We start from the raw sequence: 21372 nt of genomic DNA, 5'->3' as shown, positions 1-21372 counted from the left end.
ATAATTACTTACCAAGTACTTTATGTCAGATTTCTGCTAAGTTTGGCAGGATAAATCTTTTTTTTTTTAAATACTTTATTTATTGATTTTACAGAGACAGGAGAGAAAGGGGAGCATGGAATGGGAAGTATCAATTCATAGTTGCTTCATGTTAGTTGTTCATTGCTTGCTTGTTGTATGTGCCTTGACCAGGGAAGCCCAGAGTTTTGAACCGGCAACCTTGGCATTCCAGGCTGAAGGTTTATCCACTGCGCCACCACAGGCCAGTAGGCAGGATAAATCTTTATACAACAACTTACTATAGTTAAATCTATCTTTTTATTTATCTTTGATTGCTCCGCTACCACCCACCATGAAAGCTGGAAGGCCCACTAATGGGCAGTAGGGACCAGGTTGACTACCACTGCTAGAGGATATGGTAAGTGATAAAAGCTAAACTTTAGAGGCTGTGTACCTGGGAGAATGGCTAGCAGGGGAAATATCAGACTATAGGGAGAGAACAGATGAGTTTGGTTGGGGATTGAGGTATGAGGGGATAATTATTCCTTTGTAAAAGATGAAAGATTTATGTAGTCTGAATTGAAACCAGAGAATTGATTCTACCTTTGTATAAGAGACACGGGTTGGGGCACTTGATCTTTAGACTTCATGGTCATGTGCAGACAAGAAAACTGGAGTTTGGTTGGTAAGTGAGAATGGAATATAGAAAGTAGTTTGTAGATAGAAATTTGAGGAATATTTACTCCCTTTAAAGAATAAACAAGAAAGAATCAACCCCCTTGCAGTATTTCCCAGAGAGGGGAAATATAAAAAAATCTAAAGACTGAAAGATTGACAACAAAATTGGCTAAAATCTTAATATTCCTTTAAATATTAGATTTTAGGATTTAATTTCAAGGGATTGTAGCAACTTCCAAAGAGAGTAATAACATGAATTATGCATATGTTTATGATTTAAATGAACTTTTAAGTGAAACCCAGTTACTAGATTACTTTACAAAGAAGTAAAATGCCTTTTTCCACTCTCTGTACCAAAGACACATAAAGGTTTGAAAAAGAAGAGCAAGAAAATGAATCATCAAAACTGTGTTCTAAATTTACAATTTTAAGGAAAAATAAATTAATGTGGTTTGTTTATAACATTTAGCTAATGAATTCACGAGAAGGTGTTTGATGTCAAAGCTGCCATTTTCAGTATAAAATGCACAAGAGAATGGTTTTGACATGTTGTCAATATTTTAGTCTGATCAAAGTAGCATGCCAGAATGTTTGTTGTAAAAGGGCATTGACTTCCAATAAAATCTTGTTGTTGAATCACAATGGAGATCATTTTCCTTGCATAGCTGATGATATCTGAATATTTTAGTTGACTGCAGGGTGCTCAGGTCCTATTTTAACAATAACTTGTCACTGTTGAAACTGCATTCTTACAGGCCAATGATTTTGTTAACATAGAAAACAGTTCTTATATTGGGTAAGGTTACCTGGGCAATATGGCTATTACACTAAAATGTCCAAATTACTTCTTCGATGAAAGAATGGAAAGTGTTTTGGAATAATATATGAAGTCACTGGGTTCAGTCTCCTACTTTGGCGTTATTCTGTGCCAAGTCTAGTTTGCTCAATAGGCCAGAGGTTTCACAAACGGGTGGAAGAAGTAATTTTCTCAAAGGGCTACCAGTTTTAGGAGGGGCTTTAGGGGCACAGAGGCCTGCTATCCAAAATAAAACTCCCCATTCATCACAGCAAATAAATGTCTTTACCATGTCCTTTTACCTAATTCTTAGAACTTCAAGAATCTTTTCCATAATCAAATAAAGACAAAACAAGTGGAAAGTTCTATGACGACAAGACCAGCTATTTAGGCCTAGTGGGTTAAGAAAGATAGCGGTGACCTTTTATTTACATTTTGAAAGGTAGTAAAGGTAAGGTATGGAAAAGTGTGTCAGCCTATTAAGGATTTGGGGACATGCTACTACCACGTAGAACTTCCTACATGGATACAGGCAGCAAAAGGGAAGAGGCTGGAACCTTTCAGCCCTGAGGAAGTTAGAAAGATATGCTGGATATTTAATAACTTCAAGACTTTGAGTTCACCAGACAATAGTCAAGACTTGCAGTTAAATTGGATTCAACAACCACTGATTGCGTGAGTTAAGTGGTAGACTTGGCATGGTTTTTTTTTTCTTTTTACCTTACCAAATTTTTTTTTTTTTTTTCATTTTTCTGAAGCTGGAAACAGGGAGAGACAGTCAGACAGACTCCCGCATGCACCCGACCGGGATCCACCCGGCACGCCCACCAGGGGCGACGCTCTGCCCACCAGGGGGCGATGATCTGCCCATCCTGGGCGTCGCCATGTTGCGACCAGAGCCACTCTAGCGCCTGAGGCAGAGGCCACAGAGCCATCCCCAGCGCCCGGGCCATCTTTGCTCCAATGGAGCCTTGGCTGCGGGAGGGGGAAGAGAGAGACAGAGAGGAAAGCGCGGCGGAGGGGTGGAGAAGCAAATGGGCGCTTCTCCTGTGTGCCCTGGCCGGGAATCGAACCCGGTTCCTCCGCACGCTAGGCCGACGCTCTACTGCTGAGCCAACCGGCCAGGGCTACCTTACCAAAATTTATGAGCAAAAACATTGCAGATGTTAACCCCCCCCCCAAAAAAAAAACAAAAAAACATTGCAGATGTTAAGTGGTTGAATTTAAGTCACAAATACACTTCTCACAAAAATTAGGGGATATTTTATAGCTTCATATTAAGTTTGAAATATCCCCTATATTTTGTGAGCAGTATACTTAATATACAAAACTTCCATCTTGAGAAAAAAAATATTTATGCATTGCTTCACTGATTTCTAAATTTACTATTGACTTTTTCGGTTTACCAGAAGTCCATTTCTAGTTATGATTACTTTTATACAACTTAGAAAAGTGATGACCATTATATAAAAAATTACATATAAGGCTAATTAAAAAATTAAATTATTCACCCTGGCCAGTTGACTCAGCTGTGAGTGTCAGCTAGCGTGTGGAAGTCCCGGGTTTGATTCCTGGCCAGAGCACACAGGAGAAGCGCTTATCTGCTTCTCCACCCTTCTCCCTCTCCTTCCTTTCTTCCCCTCCTGCAGCCAAGGCTCCATGGCAGCAAAGTTGGCCCTGGCGCTGAGATCGGCTGCATAGCCTCTGCCTCAGGTACTAGAGTGCCTCTGGTTGCAACGGAGCAACACTCCACGGAGCAACACTCCAGAGGGGCCGGGCCGAGCACCCCCCCCTGGTGGGCATGCTGGGTGGATCCCGGTAGGACACACGTGGGAGTCTGTCTGCTGCCCCCCTGCTTCTCACTTTGGAAAAATACAAAAATAATAACTATACAGTTAGAACTTCATAATGATACATTTGACCCCTATTATGGACTTAATGTATATCCCTCCAAAATTCTTATGTTGAAGCCCTAACACCCAATACACCCAATATGATGGTACTTGGAGGTGAGGCCTTTGGGAGGTACTTAGGTTTAGCTGAGGGCACACAGATGGGACCCTCCATGATGGGATTATTGTCCTTTCATTATTTATTTATTTAATGTGAGAAGAGGGGAGGTAGACTTATGCATGCACCCCAACAGAGTTCTACTGGCAACTGTCTGGGCCTGACGCTCAAATCAACTGAGCAATCTCCAGCACCTGAGGCTGATGCTCAGACCAGTTGAGCCACTGGCAGGGAGAGGGGAAAAGAGAGAGAAGGGGGAGAGGGAGGGGAGGAAAAGCAGATGTTCGCTTCTCTCGTGTATCCTGACTGGGGATTGAACCTGGGATATCTGCATGCTGGGCCAACGCTCTATCCACTGTGCAAACTGGTCAGGGCCAGATAAGTATCCTTCTAAGAAGACGAAGAGACCAGAGGTTTTCTCTCTACTATGTGAGGACCCAGTGGGAAGGCAGCCATCTACAAGTAGGAGAAAGGGCCCTCAGCAGGAACCAAATCTGCCAGTACCTTGGTTTTGAATTTCCTAGCATCCAGAACTATAAGAAATAAACATCTTGTTTAAGCCACCCAGTCCATGGAATTTCGCTGTAGCAGCCTGAACTAAGACAACCACTGATTAATAGAAAAGTACCCTTTATTGAGAGATAAGACAAGTGTTATTTACAATATTCAATTGTTAGACCATATAGTCTGACTGTGAGACTTTTTCAACAGCAGTATTTCAGGAATTACAGTTTATAAGGGGAAAAGAAAAGATTCCAAAAAGGTTTCTGTTATAGAAAATACATTTGAACAATGCCAGAAACACTTAAGGCTAAGTAGAATTGGACCTTTTCCTCTATAGCAATGGTCAAAGCACGTATTTTTGATAGAGGCTAATTTTGGCAAGGAAGAAACAATATGTTTTAGAAAAACTGAAATAGTGGAGGACTAGTATGTTTAAAACTTAAAGCCTTCTCAGTGGTTCTGAATAAGAATTACAGTGCTGCCGTGCAGTCCCAAACTCACACTGGAGACTAACCGTGGACTCATTTAGAACTGAAAACGGCGCCAGCCGCTCACTTACAAAGGTCCGGGAGATCAGCAAACCCCTTACGGACTCTGACAGCTTTTCTGAAACAAGGGTTTTGATAAAGTGATGTTACAGTGCAAAAAACATTTTGATAGAAATTCACATCCACAAAGGGGTTAAATAATATAGATGCTCCTTATATTAAGATACTGCTCTTACTCTAAAAGGTAGAATTATCTAGCCACTGTAAATAATGAGGGTCAGTCAAAAATATGTAAAACAGGAGTCCTACAGGGTAACTTGTATAAGTTAATCCCCCAAATATGTATTTATTTGATACTCTCCAAATGAGGATATTACTTTTTTGAAGAACATCAGATGCAGTACTAAGTTTCTTATTCCATGAACTATTGAGGTAGGAGTCTCATTTTGTTGATATGTATTTTTCATAGATGATGTCATCAATCAGATGCCAGTACCAAAAAGACAGTAATCCACAAGACCGAACCATTAGATTACATACCAAGTCTTTCCTTCTTTAAACAAGCAAGGTTGGGAGTTTGCTGTGCATTAAGAAATTTATTCAAAAATAACATAGGCTATAATAGATTTTGTAGACATGTTTGTAAATAAAAATCACAAGTTTCAATTATGATTTTATGTATTAAAAATCTTTGCAACTGCTAAAAAGTAAAGAGTGCAATCATTGGTGGTAAAACAAACAGTATTATGGCTGTGGAAATGTGTTTCATCGACCACAGAAGCTGCCAGCATGGAAAACTGCTTACGAAGAAGCAACCAGTTTCTTACCGCCTATCAAGCATCAGTGGTAGAAAACAACACATGATTTTTTATTTTAGTGTCATGTTTTTAAGAAACTATAACCAGTTTAATTATAGTAAAATCACCTCACTATGTGAATTAATATATTTTCCCCAGGAATAAAGCTGAAGAGACATCATTTGAAGCCTATAGATTGATTTTTATGTTATGAAAAAGCTGAAAATAAGGGAGAACTCAACTTCATGAATGGCTCTTAAAAAATAAAAAGTTGTACTTTAAACTTTTTAACATATTACATCTTGAAATAAATGTTACCAATAGTTACTTTTGTTTTTAAAAAGCAATGAACCATTGCTAATTTTTTGTAAAATAAATTTAAAAAGAAAAAGAAAGAAAAAACCCTCCATCATGACACAGAAAGCCCATTTGGTGTGCATCTGTTAGCATCTTAAATAAGACTGTTCAATGAAACAAGGTGCGTAACAGGCTACTTCATGGTCAAGAACACTTTCATTAAATGCCTACACGTAACGAATGATACAGATACAGTCTTCGACTCCCAAGAAGTATTTCCAGAGTGTGTTGTTGACCAAAGAAGTATTTAGTCAGCTATAATTTAGAAACTAAAAGCTAGTAAAGAATGACCTTTGTGTATTCCAACAGAGAATATCTAGTTCAGCTTTTCATCTGGCTTTAAATATTAAGATTTAGAAGAACCATAAAAGTTTTATTTTTACCATAGGCTTACTAAAAAAAGTGATTCATACATCAAAACTGGGTTTTCCTTGGTTTTAATACATTAAAATGCCATAACCCAATCTAAGTCATGCATCACTTTCAGAAACACAGTGCAACTAGAAATATTTTTGCCAATGTAGTGGACATTTCTGAAAAGGAAATGCCTCTGGGTGCTCCTGAACCTTCAAAAGAAAAAGAAAAGAATCAGGCACCATAGCTCTCTATGAATGGCTGTGTTTCGCATATTGTGGAAAAACAATACAAATCTCCTTCAGGAGTTTCAATACGCATTGTAACAGACTTCATCTCCTTCAGTTTGCTTGCTGACTTCTTAGATCACCTGATTAGAAGCTGTTTCCACTGCTTCTTTGTTAACTGCTGTTGGTACTTTGTACGTATACATTTTAAACTTCTGTAAAGAACATTACAAGCTATTTCATGTAACTTAATTTTGTGCTGAATATTCTTCAAAGGATTTTATAAATAATACAATATTTTAAATGAGTCTTCAATCCACTGTTGTTATACCATATTGTTGCTTTCTCCAACTTTATCTACAAACTGCAAGAAAAAAAACAGATAATTAAAAGAAGGCCTTCAGCATTATGAAATATTATATCAACATTTTAAATGTCAGTTAAAAATCCCAGCTTTATAAGATTTGTGAAAATTTAAGTTATGACTGACAATGATTAATCCAGTACTACTTACCACCACTTCTTCTGACATGTAAATGTGCATAATGAATTTTTTTCCTAAAAGTTGTTTTTGCATGATATGTTATGCATATGAATTTAAGGGTGGTGCAACATGATAAATGCAACACAATGAATAAAAAAAATGGTATAAAATGAAGTTAACACTGATAGCTTAACAATAAATAAATAAATAAATAAATAAATAAATAAATAAATAGCAGAAATGTCACAGCCATTCATTCATTAATGATCCCAATAAGATATTTCAACTGACCATTACTGTGGATCTCTTCTGGGCCTATGTAGTCTTTGAATAAACAGATTTAACTCCATTAAATTCAGTAACAATAGCAATTGACTAAAAATATTTTCAATGAGTATCTGAACTATAAACTGAAAGTGGCAATGACATTAAAAATAGATGTAGTGATACAGGCATAAGTTTATAATTATTGAGTACAGGTTTCAACACATATTAATGTAAATGATTATATTTACTTTGGTTACTCCACCCACAATATAAAGCAGCTGGGCTTTCATTAGCATTCCAGATGGGTGATATCAATAAGTATCGAAACAAAGTAATAGAGGATTTATTCAAAGTTATGTAACCAAAGGGGTTATAATACCATCAAAATCTAGCAATCATTCACATTTTTACTTAAGCATTTTTTTTAACAAAGTAATAATAATATGAAACGTAATTTATAGTACTGAGTGTCCATTTATGGCAACACTGAAGAATCCTTATATTCAGGACATGAATAGTGATTACAACTCTTTAACTGTAAGTTTCAGTAAACTAGAAAGCTACTCTAAGTATAAAGAGTATTGACTACTGTATGACTTTGGAGATTAATATCAATAAAATCAAGTCATACCCTTGAAAGCCTAGGGTTCCAACATCTTTTCTTGAAATTTTATATTACGGCAAACAGGTGACTAGCACACTGAAACTACCAGTTGCTCTGAAAGTACTTATGGAATCATTAGGATTTTAAGGTAAATTCAGGTGGTGTGAAGGCACAATATTCTCTCTTCAAATCTAACTTCTAATATGTAGAAGTTCTAATTGTCTCAGCTGTAAGGTTCTGCCTCTACAATTAACTTAAGGATAAAAATAAAATTAGGCTTATAGTGGTACCTTTACTTCTTTGAGAATTCATAAATGCTATGGACTGTCTTTCTAGAAACATCTATAAAAATCTGTAAACAACTTCAGGCCCACACTGGGGAAACAGATTTGACAAGACTGTGAAATCAGAGACAGAGCTAGAAACAGAATTTTGTCATTTGACTTAAAGAGTATACAGTGCTTCATTTAATTGTCTTAATGCACTTAATTTGGTGAGACAGCCTAAGAAAGAAAATATTTGTAAGAAATAATGTCATTTCATAGAACTGTTTCTAAAATTAGAGATCACATAAAAGTTAACTGAAAAGTACCTTGACTCTCAAAGTGAAAGGTAGCATAGCATAGCAATCTGAGTTGTATTTAAAAAAGGAGAACAATATTAAAAATAAATACAGTGAAACAAAAATTCAGATTTTATAGATTTACTAATGATTTTTTCCCCTCGTATTCATGGTAAAATGATCCATGTGATGCAACCATTTATATTATAATAAAAACATTGATTAATCATGTATCAATTACTCCATTTTCTGAAAGCAAAGATAAACAGAGTATTTTGGTTTTTTAAAAACTGTATTTCTAAGTACAGGATTACTTACTGATCTTATTCCAGGTAAATTCAAGAGGTATCCAAGGACTGGCACTCTTCTAATGAAGGAGACGACCACAGGAAAGAAGCCCCTAAAAGAAGAAAAAAATAGTTCTCTGTACTTGCACGTCCTTTATCACCAAAATCAACTGCTAACCGAGTAAAAGACTATGTTAACATTTTGAATGTTTTAGAGACTTTAACATCACTTAACATTTCTCACCTCTCCCAGGATTTGATTCCCATAATATTTTGCATATACATCTATAATGGCATCAGTACTATATCCTACTATTATCTTTATCTCCTGTATTAGAAACAAAATCCTCTATAGCAGATTTTGCAATTAATTCAAATTTATGTCTCCTATGAGTATTATGGTGCCTAGCAGATAGAAGACAAAGTATATACATTTACTGAACAAACTATTAAACCAATCTTACTTAAAGCTATTTTTTTACATTGTATACTATTTATTGTTTATACTCTTGATAACCAGTATTTGTAAGATATTAACCGATCAAAATCTACCATAGTGTATTTGATAAAAACCTTTCTAATTTGTATAAGCACTAAACAAAATGCTTTCAAGTGGCAGTAACTATGCAGTATCAGGTTCTATGTATTAACCCTTTGAGTGGTATGAACGTTCATGTACATCCTCACTCAAAGGGTTAACAAAAAATTCACTACTCAAAGGGTTAAAATGCTGGATCTTTGTATCTATTATCTATCTATCATCTATCTATCTATCTATCAATCTATCATCTATCTATCACTTTTAGCAAACATACAGTGCCTTAAAAGGCCAATAAGATGAATTTTATTACATTGAAAATACTTTACAAGATAATTCATACCCGTACATAGGCAGTTGTCTACCCCCGATTAACATTCCATAGTTGGTTAAATTACCTAACACTAAGATAAAGGATTCAGTGTAAACAAAAATCCACTTAAGAAACTACAGTCTTTTTACACTGATGCAACTATCTGGCTTTTTGTAATATACTGTTTTATTGGAAGAAAGCAAATAAAATTGCCTTACCGGAACAAGAGAAAGAATCCATAAATTTCGAAGATCATGCCTATCAAAGGCCAACCAACAAGGACTACAAATACGCCACCCAGGAAAAATCCTGTGGCTTTCATTTTATGTTTTTGGAAGAAGAATCTGAATGTTCTTTCTAAACCAATTACAAAAGCCAAGCCAGCCACAAATAAAACCTACAGAAGAAAGAAAAAGCAACATAGAAAAAGTAGGTAAGTACACTGCATCAACTTGAAAAGGTCAAAGCTAAATATTAAAAAAATCTGGCTTTTCATGTGGGCAACTGGCCAGGGAAAACTACAATGCACACCAAGAAGCAGAACTAAGGAGTGGGCTAAGCAAGGGAACGCTGTAGCAGTGCTGTACTCCTCTCAATCCTTCTCTACTTAACTCAAGGAGAAAAAGGGAAACAAGGAGGTTACCGCCTGGCATCTGCATTAGAAGTGGTTTTCTTTCCCAGGGTTAGCTAGACGGGGGTGCTTTAATCAAGCAGATGAATGGCAAGGCAAAAGTGGAAAGTTGCCCATAGGGACATGTTACTGAAGGTACTCCTGGTTCTGCACACTTCACCCTGGGGTACAGATGCTCCCATGAATTGGAGAAATACTGACATGGCCAAGGTGATAGAAGAAGAAATCATGCAAAGCCAGAAAAAGGATTCTAGTTTTATCAATTCCAGAATATCTAGTGGGAGCAGTAATAAAATACAGCCATGTTTTCTCAAATATACATACATGTTGTATGTTTTCATTTAGTGTACAAGAAATAGTGATCTATTAGAAGCTTGCTTTTCCCTGGTTTTATTCTCAAATCCTTCCCTTTCTTCATCAACTTTTTTAGTCAAAAATATTTCACATAAGTATTGATTATACCAATGGTTAAGTTTCATATTCTGAGACACCAATGCTGTTTATATTATTTAATAAAACATCAATTTTGAATAATTTATTATCCTCTATATTTACCAATTAGCAATTAAAAGCCCAATAGTAATATATACTTCAAAGATATTTAATGGAGGCTATCAAATTACCTGTTTTTAAATCCTATTTAGAGATAGCCTTGATTTAATCTATTGTAAATCACATATCAAATACTTAACATAGTAATGGAATTAGAAAACCTCATTCAATGTTTACCTTTTGTTTAAAAAGAAAGCTAACAGGTTTCATTACTCAGGATAACCAAGAATGTAATTGAGATCTTCACATGAGTAGTAGTGGTGGATTATTTCCCCTAAATTTAATAGCAGACAAGAATTCATTTGTAGCTAAAATTTTCTTATGAAGTTAGTTAAAATATATATTAAAAAACTCACATTTCCAATAGCCAGTAGAGCTTTGTCAAAAAAGAGAATCATTCCAAAAAACAGGAAAAACACTCCAAATCCTGTTAATCCCATTCCAATTTCTGCAATATAAGTTATATGGTTAAGGGTAGAGAAAAATTAAAGTTACATTAAAATCTCTGTAAACTAAGATAATTTTTCAGTTTTTCTTTTATATAAGGAAATAGGTCCCCAACATTACAAGTTAACTTTATGACATTTACTAAGATCTATTAACAAATTAACATCAGGAAATTACCTTAAATATAAATGGAAATTTCTAGTTTTTATATGAGATAGCATTTCTTACAACTATACCCATATTAGCGAAAGATAAATCAGGGTTCTAAGCGTTTGGTGTTATATATTTTTTCCTTCCCAGGTATTTCTCTGGTATCAGACATAAATATATGAGTTAGCTTTTTACTACTTATCTCCACATATGCTATGACTATTTATATGAAAAATATCTGCAGTTAGATAAAGAAGATGTGGTACATATACTCAATGGAATACTACTCAGCCACAAGAAATGATGACATATTGCCATTTACGACAACATGGATGGACCCTGAGAACATTATACTGAGTGAAATAAGTAAATCAGAAAAAGCTAAGAACTATAAAATTTCACACATAGATGGGATATAAAACAGAGATTCATGGACGTAGATAAAAGTGAACTGATTACCAGGGGGAGGGGGTATGGGGAAGGGAGTAAAGAGGGCCAAATACATGGTGACGGAAAATGATGTGACTTTGGGTGATGGGTACACAACATAATCAACAGTTCAAATGCTATAGAAATGTTTACCTGAAACCTATATACTCATTGATAAATGTCACCCCTTTAATTTTCTAAATAAAAATTTAAAATATATACATATAAAAAATTAATTCCTTCTATAACCCATTAGAAGTTGCTACAGGAGGTCAGCATAATATACTTCAATACAGTGGCCATAGGAAATATTTTGAGACTCAGGTAGCAGTCTCCTCAAAAGTTGTTTTATTCAAAAGGTTAGGTATTACTTTTAAGTTCTTGATGGTTTATTATGGATTTATCTTCCACAAATTTATCTAAGCTATGAATCCATTCACATATTTATTCTTAGTCCTGAAATCACCTCTCTAAAGTTTCAAAAAAGTTTTACCTAATATTAATATTCTGTATTTTTGCTCTTTCACTCAAAAACAAAGATTTGTTATTAACTCCAAGATGCCAGCAACTGCTCTAAGTACAGGGGGTCCTCAGGTTATGACAGTCTCCACATACATTTCGAGTTTACGACGCTCACTCCCATAAAAACTTCAAAAAACTGAGACGTGTTTCAGCTTATGCCGTTAGCACTGTACTTATGGACAATGTGGGGAACTAGTTTGGCTGTGCGCTGCAAAAGAATATGCAGTAACACAGTATATGAGTGAGGGAGCTGGCGTTTTCCAGTACGCTTACCTACGCTAGTTTGGACTGTTAAAAGCACAAGTGTTCCATTTGTGTTAGCTTAGGGTGTGTTTTGACTTACACCAAAATTCAGGTTACGTCACTGTCATAGGAATGGAACTATGTCAGAACCCCAGGACCCCCTGTACTGAGTATATATATAGTGGTAGGCAAAATATAAGCCTTAAAGTTTGTGTATAAAACTAATAATTTTATTGCCTTCATATTCCCCAAGAGTTGCAATTTTTAGTTTGAAGAATCTAACTTTCTAAGGTTATAGCTGTACTTTCCTGTTTCTACTACAAAGCACAATCAATCCACTAAAGCCTTGGTTATTTTAGTTTTGTTTACAGGAAATAGTTATCAATCCTCATTTTACCTAGAAGCACTATCTGCAAAAAATAATGAATCAGGGCTCAAACCAATATATTTTTAGGAACACAATTTTAAATACATCATTAGTGATTTCTAATCTATTTCTTAAGTTTTTGCCTTAGTTCCAGCAAGCGAAAATCCAGGTCACAGCTACTTAAAAAAATTTTAAGCCACAAAAAATGTTTTGATAACTTGAAAATTTATATTATATACCTTTCTGTACATCTTCCACTTTCTCAATTTACAGTTAATTACTACTTCCATTCCAGCTCCCTTTTTCTTCCAAAGTTAGTCTAGAACAGTGGTCGGCACACTCATTAGTCAACAGAGCCAAGTATCAACAGTAAAACGACTGAAATTTCTTTTGAGAGCCAAATTTTTTAAACTTAAACTATATAGGTAGGTACACTGTATTAACTTAATTAGGGTACTCCTAAGCTGGCCTTTGCGCCCGCACATGGTATTTTGTGGAAGAGCCACACTCACGGGGGCCAAAGAGCCGCGGTTTGCCGACCACTGGTCTAGAAGAATTCAGGTACCTGTCAATAAATACACTAGCTAGTGTATTCCCCAGATATGAATTTCTAGGAAAATTTGAGGGTGATACTTCCATGCTTAAATGCCTTAAAAGAATTTACCAAAATAACTTGAGATGGCAGACATACCGAAATTTCTCAGAGGAAAATGTGGGCATAAGAACAAGTAAAATTCCATTTAATAACTATCAAGTAGTTAGAATTCAATCATTGAGAGTTGAGTTAAATGAATATGACTAATTTCTATCTTTTCATAATTATACCAATGATTACAGAAAATTTTTGAGGTGTTTGTTCAGAAAGGAAATTATATGGAAATATTACATTATTTTTGAGATGCCAGACATTGAGGTTTAGAGAACTGACCTAGTTTGCCTAAAGTCACACTTCTCATTAGGCATTTGAATTGAGGTCTATTTGAGTCCAAAGTTTGTGTGCTTAACCATTATGCCATATTGCTTCCCACAGGATCTTCAGGTTAAATATGCTTGGTTATGAAACTCATTAGAAGACACTGAACTTCTGGGAGAAGCATCTTTAAGTTCAACATAATTAGTTTATCTAATATAACTAAGTAAATGTTAGTAAATTATTAGAAATTGACTGCAGTGAACAGGACAATATCAAAATATGGTTTTACATTTAATGACATGTTTATACAAATATGTTGTAATCCCTTTAACAAATTGTGAGGTAAAAAGTAGCACCAGCTCCACATTTCCTACAGGCAACCAAAGACTCAGAGATTTGTATACCTAATTTACCTTTGATCACAGATTCAGCAAGTGTGTGTGGTGGCGAGGTACGGGGGAGGGCAGCTGGTGATGCTGTAGAGCAGGGGTCCCCAAACTATGGCCCGCGGGCCGCATGTGGCCCCCTGAGGCCATTTATCCGGCCCCTGCCACACTTCTGGAAGGGGCATCTCTTTCATTGGTGGACAGTGACAGGAGCATAGTTCCCATTGAAATACTGGTCAGTTTGTTGATTTAAATTTACTTGTTCTTTATTTTAAATATTGTATTTGTTCCCATTTTGTTATTTTACTTTAAAATATGTGCAGTGTGCATAGGGATTTGTTCATAGTTTTTTATATAGTCTGGCCCTCCAATGGTCTGAGGGACAGTGAACTGGCCCCCTGTGTAAAAAGTTTGGGGACCCCTGCTGTAGAGTCAGGTTGGGAATTCAAATCCAGTTATGATCTAGTCCAAACAATTATAGCATGGAAACCAAAACATTCCTACTACTTTAGTCAGTATTGACAAGCAGGTCTTTGTAACATCTTTTCCAAAACTGGCACTAGCACGATGTTACCAAATATCCCCTGATCTGAAGGGGTCAAAAGCCTCAAACTGTCCTTGTTGTGCCTTGTCCTCATTGCCGGAGCTCCATTTTTCCCTATGCCTGTGCATTCATAAGCCTGCAGGTTCTTGAAGTCCTACATAGGCTTGCCCTCTCCCTCTAGAATCAAACCCTTAAGAAAATTTATCTTCCTCTGGTGCATTATCAAGCCTTCATTCCTCTTGCCTGTGTGTATGTGTGTATATGTTGAACAAACGATCCGATACAAGTAATCTAATAAAATGAATTTGTCTAAAACAACAACCTTGCTGTAAAAATTTTATAGGAAAAGATATGCTTAATCCAATGGCAATTACTGTTAGCATTTTGGTATCTGATGTTAAATATTTTAAAGCAGCACTGTCTTTCTATACATTAAAAACCCCCCACAGAAAATGTCAGAATAAAGAACTCAAGTGAATATCAACTGAATATCATGGTAGAATTTTAGGCTATCTGACGTAAGTCAAGATTAGAGGCAGCGGCCCTGGCCGGTTGGCTCAGCGGTAGAGCGTCGGCCTGGCATGTGGGGGACCCGGGTTCGATTCCCGGCCAGGGCACACAGGGGAAGCACCCATTTGCTTCTCCACCCCCTCCTTCCTCTCTGTCTCTCTCTTCCCCTCCTGCAGCCAAGGCTCCATTGGAGCAAGGATGGCCCGGGCGCTGGGGATGGCTCCTTGGCCTCTGCCCCAGGTGCTAGAGTGGCTCTGGTCGCGGCAGAGCATCGCCCCCTGGTGGGCAGAGCTTCGCCCCTGGTGGGCGTGCCGGGTGGATCCCGGTCGGGCGCATGCGGGAGTCTGTCTGACTGTCTCTCCCCGTTTCCAGCTTCAGAAAAATACAAAAAAAAAGAAAAAAAGAAAAGATTAGAGGCAGCAAGGTAAATGCCCCACTCTGTCCTACTTAATAGATCTTGTTTATTTGTTTTTTTTCCCCATGGGAATAGGGGATGCTATTATAGAATCCCTTAAAACAGTCATGAATTGTTATTTACTCTACTTTGATCAGTACTTGGTAACCATCTCCCAGAATCAGAATTCCAGAATAATCTTGGCAAATGATTTGAATGATGGCAAAGTTCTGCAGTTAAACACACACACACAAACACAATTTGAAGTCCATACAGTTTTTGGTTCACTGATAGTTTTGTGTTCCAATTCACCGCCTACCTATAAAACATTCGGCAGAAGAGCATCAAAGAGCAATTTTCATCTTCCACATCAATTTAATGAAGTGAGGAGAATGCTTCCCCATTCTGCCCATATTCCAACCGTGATCTCTTGTTCTGGTTTTAGGAAGGATGTAAATGAGGTTGTACTTATAATAAGCCTTCAACATAAAAGAATGTCCATGTACAGGATAAATAATTCATATTTTTATCTAAATAATAAACACCAACTCAGGCAAATGGAGTTATAATATTTTAGTTACAAAGGAAAACCACGTAGAGTTTAAGTACTTCCTCCAAGTAATAAAATTAGAAATAAATTCTAGCAATTTATATATACAATTCTGCTACTTTCCTTGAGCAACCTAATTTTAATTTTGGGTTTCAATCAAGAGGAACAGAGAACTGTGTTTCATAAAGAATAGATACTGAATATGCTATAAAAAAATCTCAAAAGATGCATAATTCTGTAAGATAACTATCTACTATTGGAACTATTTTTGTTATGGAAGAATTTCATCATTCTAAGATAGACCTCAAAGTTTCTATTGTCTTTTATATGCTAGTGGCATACAGCAGGGCTGAAATCAAGTTTTGTTTCTGTGACTTTACCTCTAACCATACACTGAATTTCTTTTGAGCTTCTTTTAATTTATAAAAGAGATATACTCCTTTCTACTATATAAGGCTCTTATAAGAATTAAATTTAGCCCTGGCTGGATAGTATGGTTGGTTAGAGCAGTGGTCCTCAACCCCCATTTGGTACTGGTCCGCAGAGAAAGAATAAATAACTTACATTATTTCCGTTTTATTTATATTTAAGTCTGAACAATGTTTTATTTTTTAAAAATGACCAGATTCCCTCTGTTACATTCGTCTAAGACTCACTCTTAATGTTTGTCTCGTAAGTTCGACAATTATATTTAAAAATACCAGTATTTACGCCGGTCGCATAATTTTATTTTGTGCACTTATCCGTCCCACCCTAAAGGTTGTTCTGTGAAAATATTTTCTGACATTAAACCGGTCCGTGGCCCAAAAAAGGTTGGGGACCACTGGGTTAGAGCATCCTCCTGAAGCTTAGAGGTTGCCAGTTCAATCCCTGGTAAGGACACATCCAGGAACAAATCAATGTTTCTATCTTCTCTCTCTGTCTCTCTCTCGTGCTAAAATCAGTAAATTAAAAAAAAAAGAATTAAGTTTAACGATTTATACGAAAGCACACGGTAAAATGAAACAAGTTACCATTATACAATTGCTAGTTTTTATTATAACAGTTAAAAAAAAAAAAGGTCTGTATTTAGATTTTCTTTGATCAGAATAGATGAGGCCAAACGATCAAAATGGGCACTCTTCCCGAGGCAGGGCAGGTGGCCCCAGGGTGCAGACTCAGTCCAATTTCAGGAAGGAAGAGACTGATTGGGGTGACAATGTGTTTGTAGGACCTTAGAAGCCCTGTGAAGTGCAAGTTAGCCATCACGTGAATCCAAACTTTAAATTTCACTTTAAAATATATTTTAAATGAAATGTTATTTTTGTTTCTATAGACTGTTGAAATTCTTAAAATCTTGAAAATCCAAATCAGTTAACCAGAGTAAGAAAAGGCGTGGCTGATAAAGCAAAATGAGACAAAAAGACTAGACCATCAATAGATAGATAGCACAGAGTTGTGCAGATAGGTAAATAAAGATTATTAAGATTGGTAAAAAGGAGTAGAAACGTGGAAATGTTATATTGAAAGGAAAGGAAAGGAAACAGAACGCAATGCCAACCTTAGAGATTAGACAGGCCTGGAGAGCTGAGGCAGGAACAGAGATGCTAAAATAATAAAACAAATCACAAAGCATAATATACAACATTAACAAAAGAAATCCTTTAATGAACACAAAGTGACTTTCTATTACTGTGGAAGTATTAGCTGTTAGAAAAGTGAAGTCATTTCAAGGAATTTTTTGGAAAGTCGTTTGCATTGCTGGTAAAAGGCGCATGCATATCCAACATATTTAAGTGTAAGTACATTAAAAAAAAAAAAGCCTACAAAAGGTGACATTTAAAATACCGCCTCCCTGACAACCAGCAGTAACTTGTAAGGGACCCCTCGTCAGTCCTGAGCATACGGCCGCACAAACTTGGTCTCGCGGTCGTCCGCAGGAACAAAGCGCCGGTCTCCTCAGGGCCACAGGACGGCGCGACGGGGACGCGAAACAGACCCTCCGCGAGAACTCCCCCTCCCCAGCGATCTCGGGCGTTCTCCCCGACCCCAATGACCCTCCTCCCAGGCCAGGTCCGCCTCTGCAGGTCCAGCCCTCGCCACCTCAAGGCAGGTCTGCAGGTTCCTCCAGCCCTAGCTCAGTTTCACAGGCCGCCGTCCCCATCGCGGAGCTTCATTCATTGCCCCGCACAGGGGGGCGGAGGAGCGAGACCCAGCCCGAGCAAGGGGTGTGCGGGGCTCAAGGAGGGGACCCCGGGACAGGTGCTTACTCTGGGTATCCGTTAAGGAGATCATGGCTGCAGTGGTGAGGACAGCGACGATAGCACCTCGAGGAACCCAGGACGCGAAGCAAAGTAGGGAGTAATGAAGCCGGGAAACTGCCCAGAAGAGAGCCGCCACGTCTTCCGGAAACACGCAGCTACTCGCACCCAGCTTCAAGACGGCTTCCTATTGGTTATTTCCGCTCCCAATATTTACCAATACACTGTACTCTTGTTAGTTGACGCGATCGTGGCCACACCCCTTAACCAATTAGAAAAGGGTATTACTTGCAATTGGTTGAACGGCCCGACCCGGAAGGGTGGATGCTCCGGGCTGGAGAGAAAGGAAACCCTGGTGGCGGGAACTTTTTATTGGAGAGTGTCTGAAAGCAGTGAGTAGGGGTTGTAAATAGGGGGCACTTTAGGTTCGGAGTCTGGGGAAGTCAGGATGGGGGTTCATTAACCCCTTGGGGAAAGTCTGTGCCTTTTCTTCGGTTACTCTGTGAAAGGGTTAATCTTTCCTTTCCCTGCCTGAAGGAGAGGCCGGCCGTGTCCTTCCACACCGGCGGGGAGAAACAAGGGCGTTGTGCTTCGTCCAGCTCTGTGGACCTCGGGCCTTTGCGCACATAAATAATTTTATCTCCAGCCTTTTCCATGCCGGACGCTTTATTGGCAACCAGCGTGTATTGGGAGTCAGCCCTGGGGACGCGTTGGCGGAAGGGAGGGGAAGAGTAAATTGCTCTTGCCTCTAAACGCAGGTGGCGGGAAGAGGGGGAATGTGTGTCTGATTTAACCCGTGGTTCCTTAGTGACATTTCCTCCAGCATCAATGACTGGGTGTGACACTAAGACATGTCCTGTAGGTGCTGTAAAAAATTCAGAAACGGCAGAAGTAACACCAATAAAAAACGGAAGCAGTGAAAGTACACCCTCGCTAACCGGAGCACTCAAACCGAAACGTGTGATGAGGCTCTGGGGTGTATTTTTAGCAGTTACATAGCGAGAAGGCAGTGGCTGCTTATGTTCACAACGATTGGTTATAATATATTAACATTCCTTGAATGATAGGGAATTGGTTAGTGGTTACCCCATATCAACCTTGAGAAATGGAAATGACCCAGATTAAGTTGGCTTTACAAAGTAAGCAAAGGTTTGATTGTATGACTAAACCGATTTTGTCTGCTTACGTAGTTTGTGATTTTGACAGTGCCTAGCTGTACTTCTTAACTGCTGTAGCTCACTAATTTCTGAACATGTTTTTATATTGAGATGTCTTTTAATAGTAAATCGCATCATTTGGGGGAGGAATTTATGAAGTGTTTTGACAATTTAATCAAAGAAGTTATTTAAAATAGTGGTGGGGGGATGATTATAGAATATATGCTTTCCTAAGGGTAGAGCTAGCTTCTGCTTTCAATCCCAGCAAACCAGAGCCTGTACTGCATGCAGGGCACTTGCGAGGCTATGAAAAAACAAAGGGAAAGGACTTGGCAGTCTAGAGAAGGAGAATTACATTTCCACAAACTGGTGAAGAGATGTTTAATAGATAAAGAATTAAAAGTCTTTAGTTTACTCCCCTACTCAATATGTAATAATGCTGTAGCTATTCCAAACTCCTTAGCAAGGCAAAGAAGACCCTGCCTATTTTTCCAGCCTAGCGGTAGTTTCAGAATTCTACCTTAGGAGAGGCATGAAGTCAGCAGTAAGATAAGTGTAGAGTCATACTGAAGTTACCTTTGGGAAACATTCTAAGTTACTTTAAAAAATGTTGATTGTCCACATCAGAGTTAGGGGAGGTGGCTGTTGGGATTATGGGCACCCTAAAGTTTCTGCCCTTAAGCCTCATCTTTCTCGTGCTCATAGGTACTCTTATGTTTCAGTCATTTATACGTATTTAGAGTTCCTTAATACAGTACAAACCGTGTTTTTTTCCTACTAATGAGCTTTTCAGATTTTCTTCTGAAATTAACCCCCCCGCCACACACATAGAATATCAAATCCTTGTTTAATATTGAGACTGAATTGTAACTTTATTTTTAATTTTATACTTTAAATTTTTTTTTTTATTTAATTGTGTTTATATGGATTCTAGGGTAACCCCGAATGCATCCCTCCTCCCCCCCCCCGTTCCCCTCAACATCTCTCTTGCCCCCCTCCCTAGAGCGCCCTCCCCCCTTCCCTTCAGGTTTATCCTATCCATTCATCCACTTTCCCTCTGTCCTCTTTTCCTCTGGTCCCTTTGATCCCTCCTTTGTCTCAATTCGGTTCCTCAGTTTTCATTATTCCTTGGATTCCTCAAATGAGTGAGGACATATGATATTTTTCTTTCTCTGCCTGGCTTATTTCACTCAACATAATAGTTTCCAGGTCCCTCCATATTGTTGTAAAAGATAATATTTTCTTCTTTTTCATAGCCCCATAGTATTCCACTGTGTATATGTACCACACCTTTTTAATCCACTCGTCCACAGATGGACACTTGGGCTGTTTCCAGATCTTCATTATTATGAACAATGCTGCCATAAACATAGGGGTGCATTTCTTTTTTTTAGTTGGTAATATGGTGTCCTTGGGATATATTCCTATAAGTGGGATGGCTGGGTCAAAAGGCAGTTCCATTTCAGATTTTTTGAGGAATCTCCATACTGTTTTCCACAGTGGCTGCACCAGTCTGCATTCCCACCAGCAGTGCAGGAGAGTTCCCTTTTCTCAACATCCTCACCAGCACCTATCCTGTGTTGTTTTGTCAATGAGCGCCATTCTGACTGGTGTGAGGTGATATCTCATTGTGGTTTTAATTTGCACTTCTCTAATGATTAGTGATGTTGAACATTTTTTTCATTTGTCTATTGGCCATCTGTATGGCCACTTTGGAGAAGTGTCTATTCTTTCTTGTGCCCATTTTTTGATTGGATTGTTTGTCTTCCCGGTGTTGAGTTTTACAAGTTCTTTACAAATTTTGGTTTTTAATCCCTTATCAGATGTATTGTTGAATATGTTCTCCCATTGTGTGGTTAATCTTTTTATTCTGTTCATATTGTCTTTAGCTGTGCAAAAGCTTTTTAGTTTGATATAGTCCCATTTGTTTATCCTGTCTTTTATTTCATTTGCCTGTGGAGATAAATCAGTAAGGTTATTACTGCGATAGATGTCGGTGAGCTTACTGTCTTAAGTTTTCTTCTAGGATGCTTATGGTTTCACGATTTACATTTAAGTCCTTTATCCATTT

The 21372-nt window shown here is 37.7% G+C and overlaps 2 protein-coding genes across 2 annotated transcripts in view; one reads left to right on the top strand and one right to left on the bottom strand.

Annotated features, from left to right (window-relative positions):
* Window positions 1-4097: 4097 nt before the first annotated feature.
* GOLT1B (golgi transport 1B) lies at window positions 4098-18298 on the bottom strand. Its single transcript, XM_066264598.1, has 5 exons — window positions 18154-18298; window positions 10806-10897; window positions 9485-9663; window positions 8447-8528; window positions 4098-6575 (listed from the first exon to the last, which is right to left on the bottom strand). The coding sequence occupies exons 1-5, from the start codon at window positions 18176-18178 to the stop codon at window positions 6537-6539; spliced, it is 417 nt and encodes a 138-aa protein (XP_066120695.1). The 5' UTR covers window positions 18179-18298; the 3' UTR covers window positions 4098-6536.
* Window positions 18299-18450: 152 nt separating this feature from the next.
* Window positions 18451-21372, top strand: part of RECQL (RecQ like helicase) — a 38145-nt gene continuing 35223 nt past the window's right edge. Inside the window, exon 1 of the mRNA XM_066264594.1 lies at window positions 18451-18536. The gene's annotated coding sequence lies outside the window, so the exon portion shown is untranslated. The remainder of the gene's footprint in view (window positions 18537-21372) is intronic.

Source organism: Saccopteryx bilineata, chromosome 1, assembly GCF_036850765.1.
Source record: "Saccopteryx bilineata isolate mSacBil1 chromosome 1, mSacBil1_pri_phased_curated, whole genome shotgun sequence".
Classification (NCBI taxonomy): domain Eukaryota; kingdom Metazoa; phylum Chordata; class Mammalia; order Chiroptera; family Emballonuridae; genus Saccopteryx; species Saccopteryx bilineata.
The sequence above is the reverse complement of the archived record's forward strand: the minus strand, read 5'-3'. Positions and strand labels throughout refer to the sequence as shown.

What these genes read in the sequence shown, in the direction of transcription:
- GOLT1B (XM_066264598.1), bottom strand. Translation starts at nt 18,178, where the DNA reads ATGATCTCCTTAACGGATACCCAGA. An exon ending in CTCCTTAACGGATACCCAGA is followed by an intron (nt 10,898 to 18,153) that starts GTAAGCACCTGT and finishes CTTATATTGCAG; the next exon opens with AAATTGGAATGGGATTAACA. An exon ending in GGATTCTTTCTCTTGTTCCG is followed by an intron (nt 8,529 to 9,484) that starts GTAAGGCAATTT and finishes TTCTTCTTTTAG; the next exon opens with GGGCTTCTTTCCTGTGGTCG.